The sequence below is a fragment of the Trachypithecus francoisi genome, unplaced genomic scaffold (assembly GCF_009764315.1).
Source record: "Trachypithecus francoisi isolate TF-2019V2 unplaced genomic scaffold, Tfra_2.0 Lachesis_group18, whole genome shotgun sequence".
NCBI lineage: Eukaryota > Metazoa > Chordata > Mammalia > Primates > Cercopithecidae > Trachypithecus > Trachypithecus francoisi.
Genome location: NW_022681463.1, coordinates 19,877,188 through 19,890,476, shown reverse-complemented (window position 1 = coordinate 19,890,476; position 13,289 = coordinate 19,877,188). Strand labels below are relative to the sequence as shown.

Sequence of the window (13,289 nt, the reverse complement as noted above, 5' to 3'; positions counted from 1 at the left end):
TGGTATTCCTTAGGTTTTCTTCTATGGTGTTTATGGTTTTAGGTCTTACGTTTAAGTCTTTAATCCATCTTTAGTTAATTTTTGTATAAAGTGTAAGGAAGGGGTCCAGTTTCAGTTTTCTGCATATGGCTAGCCAGTTTTCCCAACACCATTTATTAAATAGGGAATCCTTTCCCTGTTGCTTGTTTTTGTCAGGTTTGTCAAAGATCAGATGGTTGTAGATATGTGGCATTATTTCTGAGGCCTCTGTCCTGTTCCACTGGTCTATGTATCTGTTTTGGTACCAGTGCCAAGCTGTTTTGGTTACTGTAGCCTTGTAGTATAGTTTGAAGTCAGGTAGTGTGATGCCTCCAACTTTGTTCTTTTCACTTAGGATTGTCTTGGCACTACAGACTCTTTTTTGGTTCCATATAAAATTTAAAGTAGCTTTTTCTAATTCTGTAAGGAAAGTCAATGGTAGCTTGATGGAGATAGCATTGAATCTATAAATTACTTTGGGGAGTATGGCCATTTTCATGATACTGATTCTTCCTATCCATGAACATGGAATGTTTTTCTATTTGTTTGTGTCCTCTCTTATTTCCTTGAGCAGTGGTTTGTAGTTCTCCTTGAAGAGGTTCTTCATATCCCTTATAAGTTGTATTCCTAGGTATTTTATTCCCTTTATAACAATTGTGAATGGGAGTTCACTCATGATTTGGCTCTCTGTTTGTCTGTTATTGGTGTATAGGAATGCTTATGATTTTTGCACATTGATTTTGTATCCTGAGACTTTGCTGAAGTTGCTTATCAGCTTAAGGAGATTTTGGGCTGAGATGATGGGGTTTTCTAAATATAAAATCATGTCATGTCATCCGCAAACAAAGACAATTTGAATTCCTCTCTTCCTATTTGAGTACCCTTTCTCTTGCCTGATTGCCCTGGCCAGAACTTCCTATACTACGTTGAGTAGGAGTGGTGAGAGAGGGCATCCTTGTCTTATGCTGGTTTTCAAAGGGAATGCTTCCAGCTTTTGGCCATTCAGTATGATATTGGCTGTGGGTTTGTCATAAATAGGTCTCATTATTTTGAGATACGTTTCATCAGTACCTAGTTTGTTGAGTTTATTGAGAGTTTTTAGCATGAAGGGGTGTTGAATTTTATCAAAGGTCTTTTCTGCATCTATTGAGATGATGTTTTTTTTTTCTTTTTGAGATAGAGTCTCACTCTCTTTCCCACGCTGGAGTGCAATGGCATGATCTCAGCTCACTGCAACCTCTGCCTCCCAGGTTCAAGTGGTTTTTCTACCTTAGCCTCCTGAGCAGCTGGGATTACAGGCACCTGCTATCATGCCCAGCTAATTTTTGTACTTTTGTAGAGAGGGGATTTCACCATGTTGGCCAGGCTGGTCTGGAACTCCTGACCTCAGCTGATCTACCTGCCTTGGCTTCCCAAAGTGCTGGGATTACAGGTGTAAGCCACCGTACCTGGCCAATTACTTTTATATATTAAGCTAAATATACATTAAAGCTTCTATTAGTAATCATTAAACAATGCAAATAAGTGTAATTTCTGATTTAATGGAGAGAAAAATTGAAATGTGAAAAAAGGTCCCAATTTCAAAACTACTCAAGAAAGGAGAAAAACTATATGTGTACTCAAGAAAAAAACTGGACAAACTGTAAGTACAAAATAGATGTTAGAGGCTGGGCGCGATGGCTCAAGCCTGTAATCCCAGCACTTTGGGAGGCCGAGACGGGCGGATCACGAGGTCAGGAGATCGAGACCATCCTGGCTAACACGGTGAAACCCCGTCTCTACTAAAAACTACAAAAAAACTAGCCGGGCGACGTGGTGGCGCCTGTAGTCCCAGCTACCCGGGAGGCTGAGACAGGAGAATGGCTTGAACCCGGGAGGCGGAGCTTGCAGTGAGCTGAGATCCGGCCACAGCACTCCAGCCTGGGTGACAGAGCGAGACTCTGTCTCAAAAAAAAAGAAGAAAAAAAAAAAATAGATGTTAGAATGAATCCTAACTTTAAGAATAAACATAACAAAAAAGTAACTATTTTTAGAGATTAAAGTATATAACTTCACTAAAAGCATTAAAGATGGGTTAAATAAATGAAGAGATATATGATGTTCATGAATAGGAAGACTTGATTTTATAAAGCTCTCCATTTTCCTCAAACTGAATAATAGGTGCAAAACAATTCCAACAAATCTCCCAATCTGTATGTATGTGTATGTGTCTAATTTGATAAACTGATTCTAAAATATATAAGGGTCAGGCACAGTGGCTCACGCCTGTAATCCTAGCACTTTGGGAGGCCCAGGCAGGTGGATCACCTAAGGTCAGGAGTTTGAGACCAGACAGGGTGAAACCCTGTCTCTACTAAATTACAAAAATTAGCCGGGTGTGGTGATGGGCACCTGTAGTCCTAGCTACTCGGGAGGCTGAGGCACGAGAATCACTTGAACCCGGGAGGCGGAGGTTGCAGTCAGCTGAGATCACGCCATTGCACTCCAGCCTGGGCAACAGAGCGAGACTTTGTCTCCAAATAAATAAATAAATAAATAAAAATAAAATAAAATATATAAGAAATAGCAAAGAGCTTTAAAAAAAAAAAAATCCCAACATACTTGAAAAAGAAGAGCAAGGTAAGCAAGGTAAAATACTCACCAACAAGATTTTGAGATATATTTATAAAATTAGAGTAGTTAAGAAAGTATTGTACTGGCCTAGGAACAGTCAAGCAGATAAATGGAACAGAATCAAGAATCCAAAACCAGATCATGTGAATATTGATGCCCAATATGTATGACAGAGGTAACACTGCAGATCAATAGAGAAACAAGGGACTACACAAGAAAATTGGAAAAGTGAATTTCCACATTGCAAAATAAAATAGGTCCCAAATCACAAGACACAGAAAAATCAATCTGGATGATTTAAACACTTAAATATGTAAGTTAAAACTTTGAAGTTTTTTGAAGTGAAGAGGAAAAGTTATTTTCTTTTAGATAGAGATTTCTTTTTCTTTTTTTTCCTTTTTTCTTTTCTTTTTTCATTTTTCTTTTCTTTTCTTTTCTTTCCTTTCCTTTCCTTTTCTGAGACGAGGTCTCAGCTCTGTCACTCAGGCTGGAGTGTGTGGTGCAATCATGGCTCACTGAAGCCTTGACCTCACAGGTTCAAGCCATCCTCCTTCCACCTCAGCCTCCCAAGTCGCTGGGACTACAGGCCTGCACCACAATACCCAGCTAATTTTTGTATTTTTTATAGAGCCAGTGTCTCAATATGTTGTCCAGTCTAGTCTCAAACCCCTGGCCTCAAGTGATCCTCCCACCTCGGCCTCCCAAAGTGCTGGGATTACAGCTGGGAGCCACCATGCCAGGCCCAAGATAGGGATTTCTTAATCAAGATCTCAAACCACAAATCACTTGGTGAAACTTGATAAATTTAGCTATATTAAAACCAAGACTGTTTCTCAAATGGCCACTTAAAGACAAACCACAAACTGGGGGAAGATACCCGCAACATAAATAATCCACAAAAGATTACTATCTTGAGTATATAGATAACTAAAAATAAATTATAAAAAGTCAAACAACTCAATAGGTAAGTGAGCAAAAGTTGCATATTTCATTGTAGACAAAAACATAACCAATAAACACACAAAAAGATGCTCAACCTCCTTAGTAATCAGAAAATATAAATTAGTAATCATAATGTGACACCTTTATACTCATCAGACTGGCCAAAAGAAAAAATAACAATCTCACCAACCCCACAGGTACCGTGTTATGAAGCGGAACACGGAGGACTTACCCACTGCTAGTGGGACTCTAAACTGCTGTAACTACTTAGTCAAACAATTTAGCATTGTGTATAAAGTTAAAGATGAGTGTTTCCTACATCCTAGCAAAATTCTGATTCTAGGATATGCCCTAGAGAAACTCTCGCTCACATGCACAAGAAGAAATGCCCAAGAATGTTTATAGCTGCGCCAATGGTTATTAGGGAGAAAAGGGAACAGCACAAATGTTCAGCTCCAGGAACATGAATAAATCCTGTTCCTTAAATTGCATTTAATGAAATACTATATTCAGCTGTAATAGTTAATGAAGGACAACTACATTCCTGAGCATGGATAAATCCCTCAAATACAGTATTATGTGAAAAAAATAGGTTATAGGAGAATTTCTATAATATGATTCAATTATGTAAAGATTCAAAAGCAGATGAGACTAAAGCAATTGGTCAAATAAGCCTTAACTGTTACTGTATAATTTGTACTTTGTAATATCTGGTAGTTGCACGGTTCGTTAAGCTTCAGGCTAACAGAAAATTAAGCATTAACTATGGTGGCAAGTTAAAAATCTGCGAAATCAAAACCCTTAAAATTCATCTACAAAATTTTAATAAATATCCGTGTAGAAAATCAGAACGACTCTTTCAGGCCATCTTTAAAATGTCATTGGTAAACCATACTTGATCCTAAATTCCTGTACTTCCTCAGGCCATCTAAGCATGAAACGCTGTCACCTACCCACATCCTCTGGCTGTGACGCTTGTCAAAGTGTTCCCTATCGGCTGCATGCCTAGACCACCAAAGGGTTCTGTCCGGACAGTGTCACTGGCGAAGGCGGCGCGACATGTCCAGGGCGCAGATCTGGGCTCTGGTGTCTGGTGTCGGAGGGTTTGGAGCTCTCGTTGCTGCTACCACGTCCAATGAGTGGAAAGTGACCACGCGAGCCTCCTCTGTGATAACAGCCACTTGGGTTTACCAGGGTCTATGGATGAACTGCGCAGGTAACGCGTTGGGTTCTTTCCATTGCCGACCGCATTTTACTATCTTCAAAGTAGCAGGTAAATATAATGGCTTTATTTGGGGTGGAGGTAAAATATACTTTCCCCCCCGACTGTGCTGAAGTCGCTGTCTATGGCTGGTTGTTAACTCTCTGAAGACTGAGTGCTTAATCACAGTGCCACGATTTGCCTAGGAAGGATGGGGTGTATGAGTATTGGCTGAAAGAATGACATTATTTATTTTATTTGACAAAGGAGATGTAAGAATAACCTTACGGGGCTTTTGGAATACCCAGTGTGACTCCAGAGGGAAGAGTGGAAGTGACTAGATTGTTTTAAAAGTCAGTTTCAATTTGCCTTGAGTCATGGAGGAACCTTGAGGGGTCATCACCTCTATGTAGGAAACATTCTCATTGATTTAAACTTGTCTCTCTTCCTGTCTCTCTCTCTCTCTATATATACACACACACACACACACACACACACACACACAGAGGTATCTGTATGTGTATATATATGCACACATGTGTATATATACATACACATATATAACACACAGGTATCTATATGAATGTATATACACATATACATGCACACACATATATAACACACATATATATGCAATATGCCATTGATAGATTGGAACTGGCAAATGATGGCAAATTGAAACTGGCTTTTAAAACAATGCAGCCACTTCCACTCTTCCCTTTGGAGTCACACTGGGTATTCCAAAACACCTGTAAGGTAATCCATATGTCTCCTTACATCTACTTTATCCTAGATTCCTGTTAACAAAGGAAGGAATTCTATTTTCAGAGGGGTTTCCAGGTTTTTTTTTTTAATGTTTGTCATAGCCTAGATATAAAACAAAACAAAACAAAAAAACCATATTGAATGATAAAATTTAACAGCAAGAAAAGTTTGAAAGTGGTTAAGTGAAAGAAAATGCTGTTTACTTTCCCCTTTGGTTACCTGGTTTTATTTATTTGTTTTAAAAATACATGGGGCAAACTTTCATCGTTGTGCATATTAGAAATTCTATTACAAGTGTACATATCTCAAAGAGGGAACATATATTTTGTAAGGACATTTTCATACTCCAGGATGCCTTCAGGGAAACAGTTGTCATTTGCTTTCATGTCATTATGAGAATTACTATCTGCCTCTGCTTTCTGCAAATTTGATACATTTACAAATCTGCCACAAGTTGTGGGTTTATTACCTTAAAAAATTGCTGCTTGTTTTTTGGTAAAATATAGACTTTTCACAGTCAAATAGTAAAACTGTACCTTGGCCCCAGTAAAGAAAATGAAATAAAATTTTAACTAGGAAGTTACTAAAGCAAAATGTGTTAGGAGATTTTGTGTCAAGTGTGCACATCATTAGTCAACAGCGAGTGCCAGGGGATAAAGAGAGAATACTTAACTAAATCCAGGAGATTTCTAATGACAATCAAAAGAAGTATTCAAGCATGGATGCCTCAGTTAGGCCCTGAAGTAACATGGACTTTCCAAGGTACCCATTTGAGGAATCCATGCTGTGTCTCTCTTCAGACTCAACTTCTAAACTTATTTTGGGGTATTTCAACACTGTTCCTTCTGCTATAGAACACTGCCTAGAAACGGGGGAATTTTTAAAGGGAAAGACGAGTGTGTGTGGAGACCCTGTTGTCACTCTGCACGTCTTATAGTCGTTCTTTCTCCAGGGGCCCCTCTTGGCCCTTTTTGACCTTAGGAATCAGGTAGAAGAGATGGCATGTGGTAAGTCTGTTTGTTTTTAATTGGGTTCATCTTTTCTTTGTTCAATTATTATATATATATATTTTGAGATGGGGTCTCCCTGTGTTGCCAAGAGTGGTCTCGAACTCCTGAGCTCAAGAGATTCACCTGTCTCTGACTCCCAAAATGCTGAGATTGTAGGCTTGAGCCACCGTGCCCGGCCTCATCTTAAAATGTCATTGGTAAACCATACTTGATCCTAAATTCCTGTACTTCCTCAGGCCAAAAAAGAAACACAAAGAAAGAAAGAAAATTGCCTTAATATGTTTCATTCTGTATTTCTTAATGAAACCCAGTTATTGGAAATATGTGTTCAACTTTAGCTTCAAAGTGGGTTAAAGAACCATGGTACATTTTACATGACTTTAACTCGCTACTTCCCCCATCACAGAGTTAGGAATTTTATTACTAGCATTTATGATAGTCCAGATATCTCTCACCCTTAAAACTTTCTTAGTTTGTATTTATTGTTTTTGAGACAGAACCTTGCTTTGTTGCCCTGGTTGGAGCGCAGTGGTGCAATCTCAGCTCACTACCACCTCCACCTCCCAGGTTCAAGTGATCCTCCCACCTCAGCCTCCCAAGTAGCTGGGAATACAGGCACATGCCACCACACTTGGCTAATTTTTAAAGGTTTTTGTAGAGATGAAGTCTCACTATGTTACCTAGGCTGGCCTTGAACTCCTGGGTTCAAGCAATCCTACTGCCTTGTCCCCCTAACGTGCTGGGATTATAAGCATGAGCCACGACCCTGGCCAAAACTTTATTTTTAAAGTTAACTTTGCTTATTGATTGTAAAAATAATTTATTCTGTATCTCCTGTATACCCCGTGCATAGGTAATCTGAAAATCTCACCCACTGACAATGCTTCCCCAAGAACAAGTACAATTAAATTAATATAATCTCTCTACCTTCTTCATCCTGAGTCACAATCTTTGTAAATGATACACTTTGCTGCAGAAATCTATTTTCAATGTCAGAAACACTGATTCTTATTTCCAAAGGAAACAGGGATTCACACATTTGGATTTCCTTTCCCATGGAGTCATTGCTGGTTACTTTTCTTTTATTCCTATTTGAAAACACAACAATGAGGAAATTGGAAAAGCTATCTATGCCAATAATCTCTCCAACATCGCAATAATTACAAATTGAGAAAAGAACTCAGAAGTCAATGAAGAATGAAAATGGTTATATCACCTTTTAAAATAACAAACTATTTAAGCCTGCATTGTCAATTTGAGACAAATCTTCTTAGACTTAGGCCAGATTAAACCTCCACTAAGAAAGAAAAGCAGAAAATCTTTCTAAGCTGTCAGGGTTGTATTTTTTTTTTTCTTGCTGATTATATAACTTCATTGCTGGAGTCATACCTTCTCATAGCTAACCCTCTTGAATGCTCCAGTGTAGCCACAGCTTTTTAGGGCTTCATTTGGATTAATAGTGACTACATCCCTTAAAAAGTTGATGTTAGCAAACAGCTTTTTGGGTGAGCAGCATTTATAGCTATTGTAAAAAAATACAGAGGCCACCTTCAACTGTCATTCTGTGAAATAAACCATAGAGACACCTACAATTCAATTCTTATTAGAGTCTGAAAGCTTGATTAAAATCCAAAGCCAATTCACTATCTTTAGATACTAAGTCTACCATAAACTAGGTCTCCTGTTTTGTTGTGTTTTGTTTTTCTCTCATATCAGCGTTAATAGGAATGCTTTCACTGTGAAAGTAAAGCATCTCTCATAGTAGGGAGAGAAGCAGTTCTTTCTGAGGGGGAAGACTGAATCCCCAAAGCATGGTTGCAGTGAAGAATTGAAGCAAATCATGATCACCTTGGGACAAGGGCTGGATCTGTCATGTTCCTGTCGTGCCCCTGGCACGTGCTGGGTTCCAGATACATAGTTGCAAAATGACTGAATGAGCCAAATAATGAGTGAGACTACAGAGAGTTCATGATGAGGGCAAAATTGTATTCCTGGAGGAAGGCTGGACTGTGCTGAATTGAGGAGCGAGTGAGGAAATGCGTGCGGGCAACCCGAAGGAAGGTCACTGGATTATGACTCAGCAGACTGAGCCTCGCATTCTGGCTCCTTTATGACTTGCTGTGAGACCTTGACTTCAACAATGACACCTTCTGTGCCTCATCCTTAAATTAAGAGAATGGGTCTCCAAGAGTTCCTTCAGGAATCTTTCAACCTGAAGTTCAATTCGAGAACTTCACAGTGCTTGGCCACCTGGCAGTAGAAGTTTCCCAAAGAATTATAGCCATAAAAGTATCCTCTATTATAATGGTTATAGTTGCTCATGGGATTAAGGTCTTTCCTTCTGTTTTTAATTTTTGTTTTTTAAGACAGGGTCTCACTCTGTCACCCAGGCTGGAGTGCAGTGGCATGATCATGGCTCACTTCAGCCTTGACTTCCTGAGCCCAAGTGATCCTCCCATCGCAGACTCCTGAGTAGCTGGGACTACAGGCATGTGCCACCGTGCCCGGCTAATTTTACTTATAAGTAATTATAATTTTGTTTATAATTGTATTTATAAACAAAATCTACTGGACATGGTAAAGACAGGGTCTTGCGATGTTGCCCGGGGTGGTCTCAAACTCCCGGGTTTCAGTGATCCTCCAGCCTAGGCCTCCCAGAGTGCTGGGATTACAGGCTTGAGCCACCGTGCCCTGCCAAGGCCTTCTCCGCCACCTGCCTTATCTATTATCTTGACCAGCTTCCCGTGTTCCTGACTGTTTACAGTCTTCTCTGCGTCTGGGTTGAGATAGGTGTAAATGACCTTGAATGACCATAAGACCCAAGTAAAAGTGCCAGGATTTCATTGAAATGAAACCAGTCATGTGGAAGCTGCAGTCAAATGATGCTGGCTGTCTACAGGAGTGTGAGCCTTGTCTCCTCACTTTCCAGCTGCTTCACCTCTCTCCCCACTCCCTTATTTGGCCATGCCATAAAAATGGGGGTGAAGAGGCCAGGCACGGTGGCTCATGCCTATAATACCAGCACTTTGGGAGGCCGAGGCAGGTGGATCACTTGAGGTCAGGAGTTCAAGACCAGCCTGACCAACTTGGTGAAACCCTGTCTCTACTAAAAATACAAACATTAGCCAGGTGTGGTGGCGGGTACCTGTAGTCCCAGCTATTTGGGAGGCTGAGGCAGGAGAATCACTCGAACCCAGGAGGCAGAGGTTGCAGTGAGCCAAGATCGAGCTGCACTCCAGCCTGGGTGACAGCAAGACTCCATCGCAAGGAATGGTACTTGCTAGAGAAAGAGGGTTTTCCGGGGGTTTATTCACATCTAGGGAACAGCTGGGAGCTATCTGATGTAATCACTTTAGACTTCTTGCTAGTTGGAATGTATGCCTGTGTTAGTCCACTCAGGCTGCAATAACAAAATACCACAAACTGGGTAATTCGTCAACACCAGAAACTTATTTCTCATAGTTCTGGAGGCTGTGAAGTCCTAAATCGAGAGAGTGGCAGATTCAGTGCATGGTGAGGGCCCATAGATGGCACCTTCTCACTGCATCCTCACGTGGTGGAAGGGGCACGGCAGCTCTCTGAGACCTCTTTTTTATTTTATTTTATTATTTTTATTACTATTTTGAGACTGAGTCTAGCTGTATTGTCTAGGTTGGAGTACATTAGTGCAATCTCAACCTCTGCCTCCCAGGTTAAGCGATACTCCTGCTTCTGCCTCCCAAGTAGCGGGGACTACAGGCGTCCGCCACCACACCCAGCTGATTTTTTGTATTTTTAATAGAGACAGAGTTTTGCCAGGTTATCCAGGTTGGTCTCAAAATCCTGTCCTCAAGAGATCTGTCTGCCTCAGCCTCCCAAAATGCTGGGATTACAGGCATGAGCCACCGTGCCCAGCCTCTGGGGCCTCTTTTATAACAGCACTAATCCTATTCATGAAGGCTGTGCCTTCCTGACCTAATCACCTCCCAAAGGGCTCCACCTACGAATACCATCATTTTGGGGGTTAGGATTTCCACATATAAATTTGGGGGTACACAAAGAGTCACAACATAGCAGTGCCTTAGTCCATGATTAAATAATAATAGTAAATATCAAACAATAATAATGAATAAATGAAAATGAATTACCATGTCAGTGAGGGAAAATTAATAAGTTAGATGCCTCCAAAATATTAACACTTTTCTTTTTTTTGAGAGTCTCTGTTGCCCAGGCTGGAGTGCAGTAGCGTGATCTCAACTCACCACAACCTCTGCCTCCCAGGTTCCAGCGATTCTCCTGCCTCAGCCTCCCAAGGAGCTGGGACTACAGGGTCGTGCCACCATGCCCAGCTAATTTTTGTATTTTTAGTAGAGATGGGATTTCACTATCTTGGCCAGGCTGGTCTCAAACTCCTGACTTTGTGATCCACCCACCTCGGCCTCCCAAAGTGCTGGGATTACAGGCGTGAGCCACTGAGCCTGGCCAATATTAATACTTTTAATAGATAACTGCACCCTTGAATAACACTTACCTTTCCATTCTCTAAGATCCTGATGCTGCTTTCTGAAACTAAGTTTCATTAAATAAACTTAATGTTAAATTTAATTTCAGATTAGTTTTTATGCTATGTCCCAAATGCATATAAAATTATTTAAAAGTATATAGAAACTGGGAGTGGTGGCTCATGCTTATAATCCCAGCACTTTCGGAGACTGAGGCAGGAGGGTCACTTGAGCCAAGGAGTTCAAGACCAGCCTGGGCAACAGAGGGAGACCCTGTCCCTACAAAAAAAAATTTAAAAATAGCCAAGCGTGGCAGCACATGTCTGTAGTTCCAACTACTTGGGAGGCTGAGGTGAGAGGATTGCTTGAACTGGGGAGGTTGGGACTGTAGTGAGCTGATATTGCACTGCTGCATTCCAGCCTGGGTGAAGTCCAAGAAACATTCAACATGTTTCTGTTCCAACAAACAGGGGCATAATATTATATGTGTACTGACACAGTCATAACCCAAGGTAGGTGAATTGGACTTTCGCAGTAGAATCTGGACAGATTGAGCCACTGTAAAATTGTCTCTGTATCAATATGGTTGGAAGGCACAATGCTGAAAAGTGCCCTAGCCTTACAGTGGTGAAGATGGTGCTGGAGTGGTCAGAATGACCTCAGTTGCCATAGCAGTGGACGATTGGACTGGGGATCCTAAGGCAGTGTGCTGCAGGCTGTTCTTTCATGGCTGTTCTTTCATGGAAGCATCAGACACTTTTTAAGACATCTTGTCTCCACCCATAGCTCCTGTCTTAGAGGCCAGGACTTTATCTCATTTATCTTGGTCTCCCCCATACCTACGCTGTGTCTGGCTTAGAAGGCACCCAACAAAGGTGTGTGGATTGAATAAATGGAAGGAGAAATTGTTCATTGAGTTAAATTCTGACATTTATATTGCAGAGGGAATCTCTTCTCATGTCACCAAGCTCTAGAAAAGGGAAAGAGTCCTGGGAAAGTGCTTAGAACAAGTAAAAGAGCCATGGATTTGTTTTTGTGATCTTTTCTTTCCTTTTTGAGACAGGATCTTGCTGTGTCTCCCAGGCTGGGGTGCAGTGGTGTGATCACAGCTCGACTTCCTGGGTTTAAGCAATCCTCCCATCTCATCCTCCTGAGTAGCTGGGACTACAGGTACATGCCAACTGTCCAGCTAATTTTCACATATTTCTGGAGATGGGAATCTCATTGTGTTGCCCAAGTTTATCTCAAACTCCTGGCTTCAAGCAATCCTCCTGTCTCAGCCTCCCAAAGTGCTGGGATTACAAGCTTGAGCCACCACACCTGGCCTGCCATGAATATTTTTTATCATGGTATCTAAGAAGCACAAACATTTAGAGTATTGCTTCTTGAAATGTGGTCCACCAGTCAGCAGCATCTATATCTCCTGGGAGCTTGCTTGAAATGCAGAATCTCAGGCCCCACTACAGACCTATTGAATCAGAATCTGCAATTTTATAAGATCTCCAGGTGTCTTCTATGCACATTAAATGTTTGAGAAATCTTTGCTTGGAGTTTGGTCTTAGGAATCTGATGGACGCATTTACTAGCAGGTCTTAATCCCTCTGAGCTTCAGTGTTCTTTCCTGTTAAATGGTGATTAAATAAGACACATATGGCCAGGCATGGTGGCTCATGCCTGTAATCCTAGCACTTTGGGAGACCAAGCCAGGTGGATCGCTTGAGTGCAGAAGTTTGAGACCAGCCTGGGCAACATGGTGAAACCCCATCTCTACAAAAAAATACAAAAATTGGGCGGCCATGATGGTGGGCACCTATAGTCCCAGCTACTCAGGAGGCTGAGGTGGGAGGATCACCTGAGCCAGGGAGGTCAAGGCTGCAGTGAGCTGTGATTGAGCGTCTTCACTCCAGGTTGGGTGACAGAGTGAGACCTTGTCTCAAAAAAGCAAAAAACAACCAACAAATAACACAGGCAAAGTGTCTTATGTAGTACCAGACACAAATAAGGCTCTCCATAAACAGTGGTGATTATCTCCATGAATATCTTTCAATGCCTTGACAGGTCACATCTCAGCTATAGGAAGGTGGCTGTTACTCTGCTGTATCCATTTGTTTCCAACCAGGACTGTAGTAGCTGCCTCTTGGAACGCAAACCCTGATAGAAGCATGCCTTTGCTCCTTTGCTGCGTGTCCTATGTCATATTTTTCATGATGTGAAGGATATTGTTCTCATTATGTGAAGGATATTGGACTGTAGTTTTTC

At 41.2% G+C, this 13,289-nt stretch overlaps 1 protein-coding gene across 2 annotated transcripts in view; it reads left to right on the top strand.

Moving 5' to 3' along the window:
- The first annotated feature begins 4,396 nt into the window (after positions 1-4,396).
- CLDN10 (claudin 10) overlaps positions 4,397-13,289 on the top strand; it is a 129,022-nt gene continuing 120,129 nt past the window's right edge. Inside the window, exon 1 of one of the 2 annotated variants that reach the window (XM_033177422.1) lies at positions 4,397-4,789. In XM_033177422.1, the coding sequence (XP_033033313.1) occupies positions 4,633-4,789 (157 nt within the window). In that variant the 5' untranslated portion in view covers positions 4,397-4,632. Of the gene's footprint in view, positions 4,847-13,289 lie in introns of both variants that reach the window. The other variant, XM_033177421.1, reaches the window with a different exon arrangement.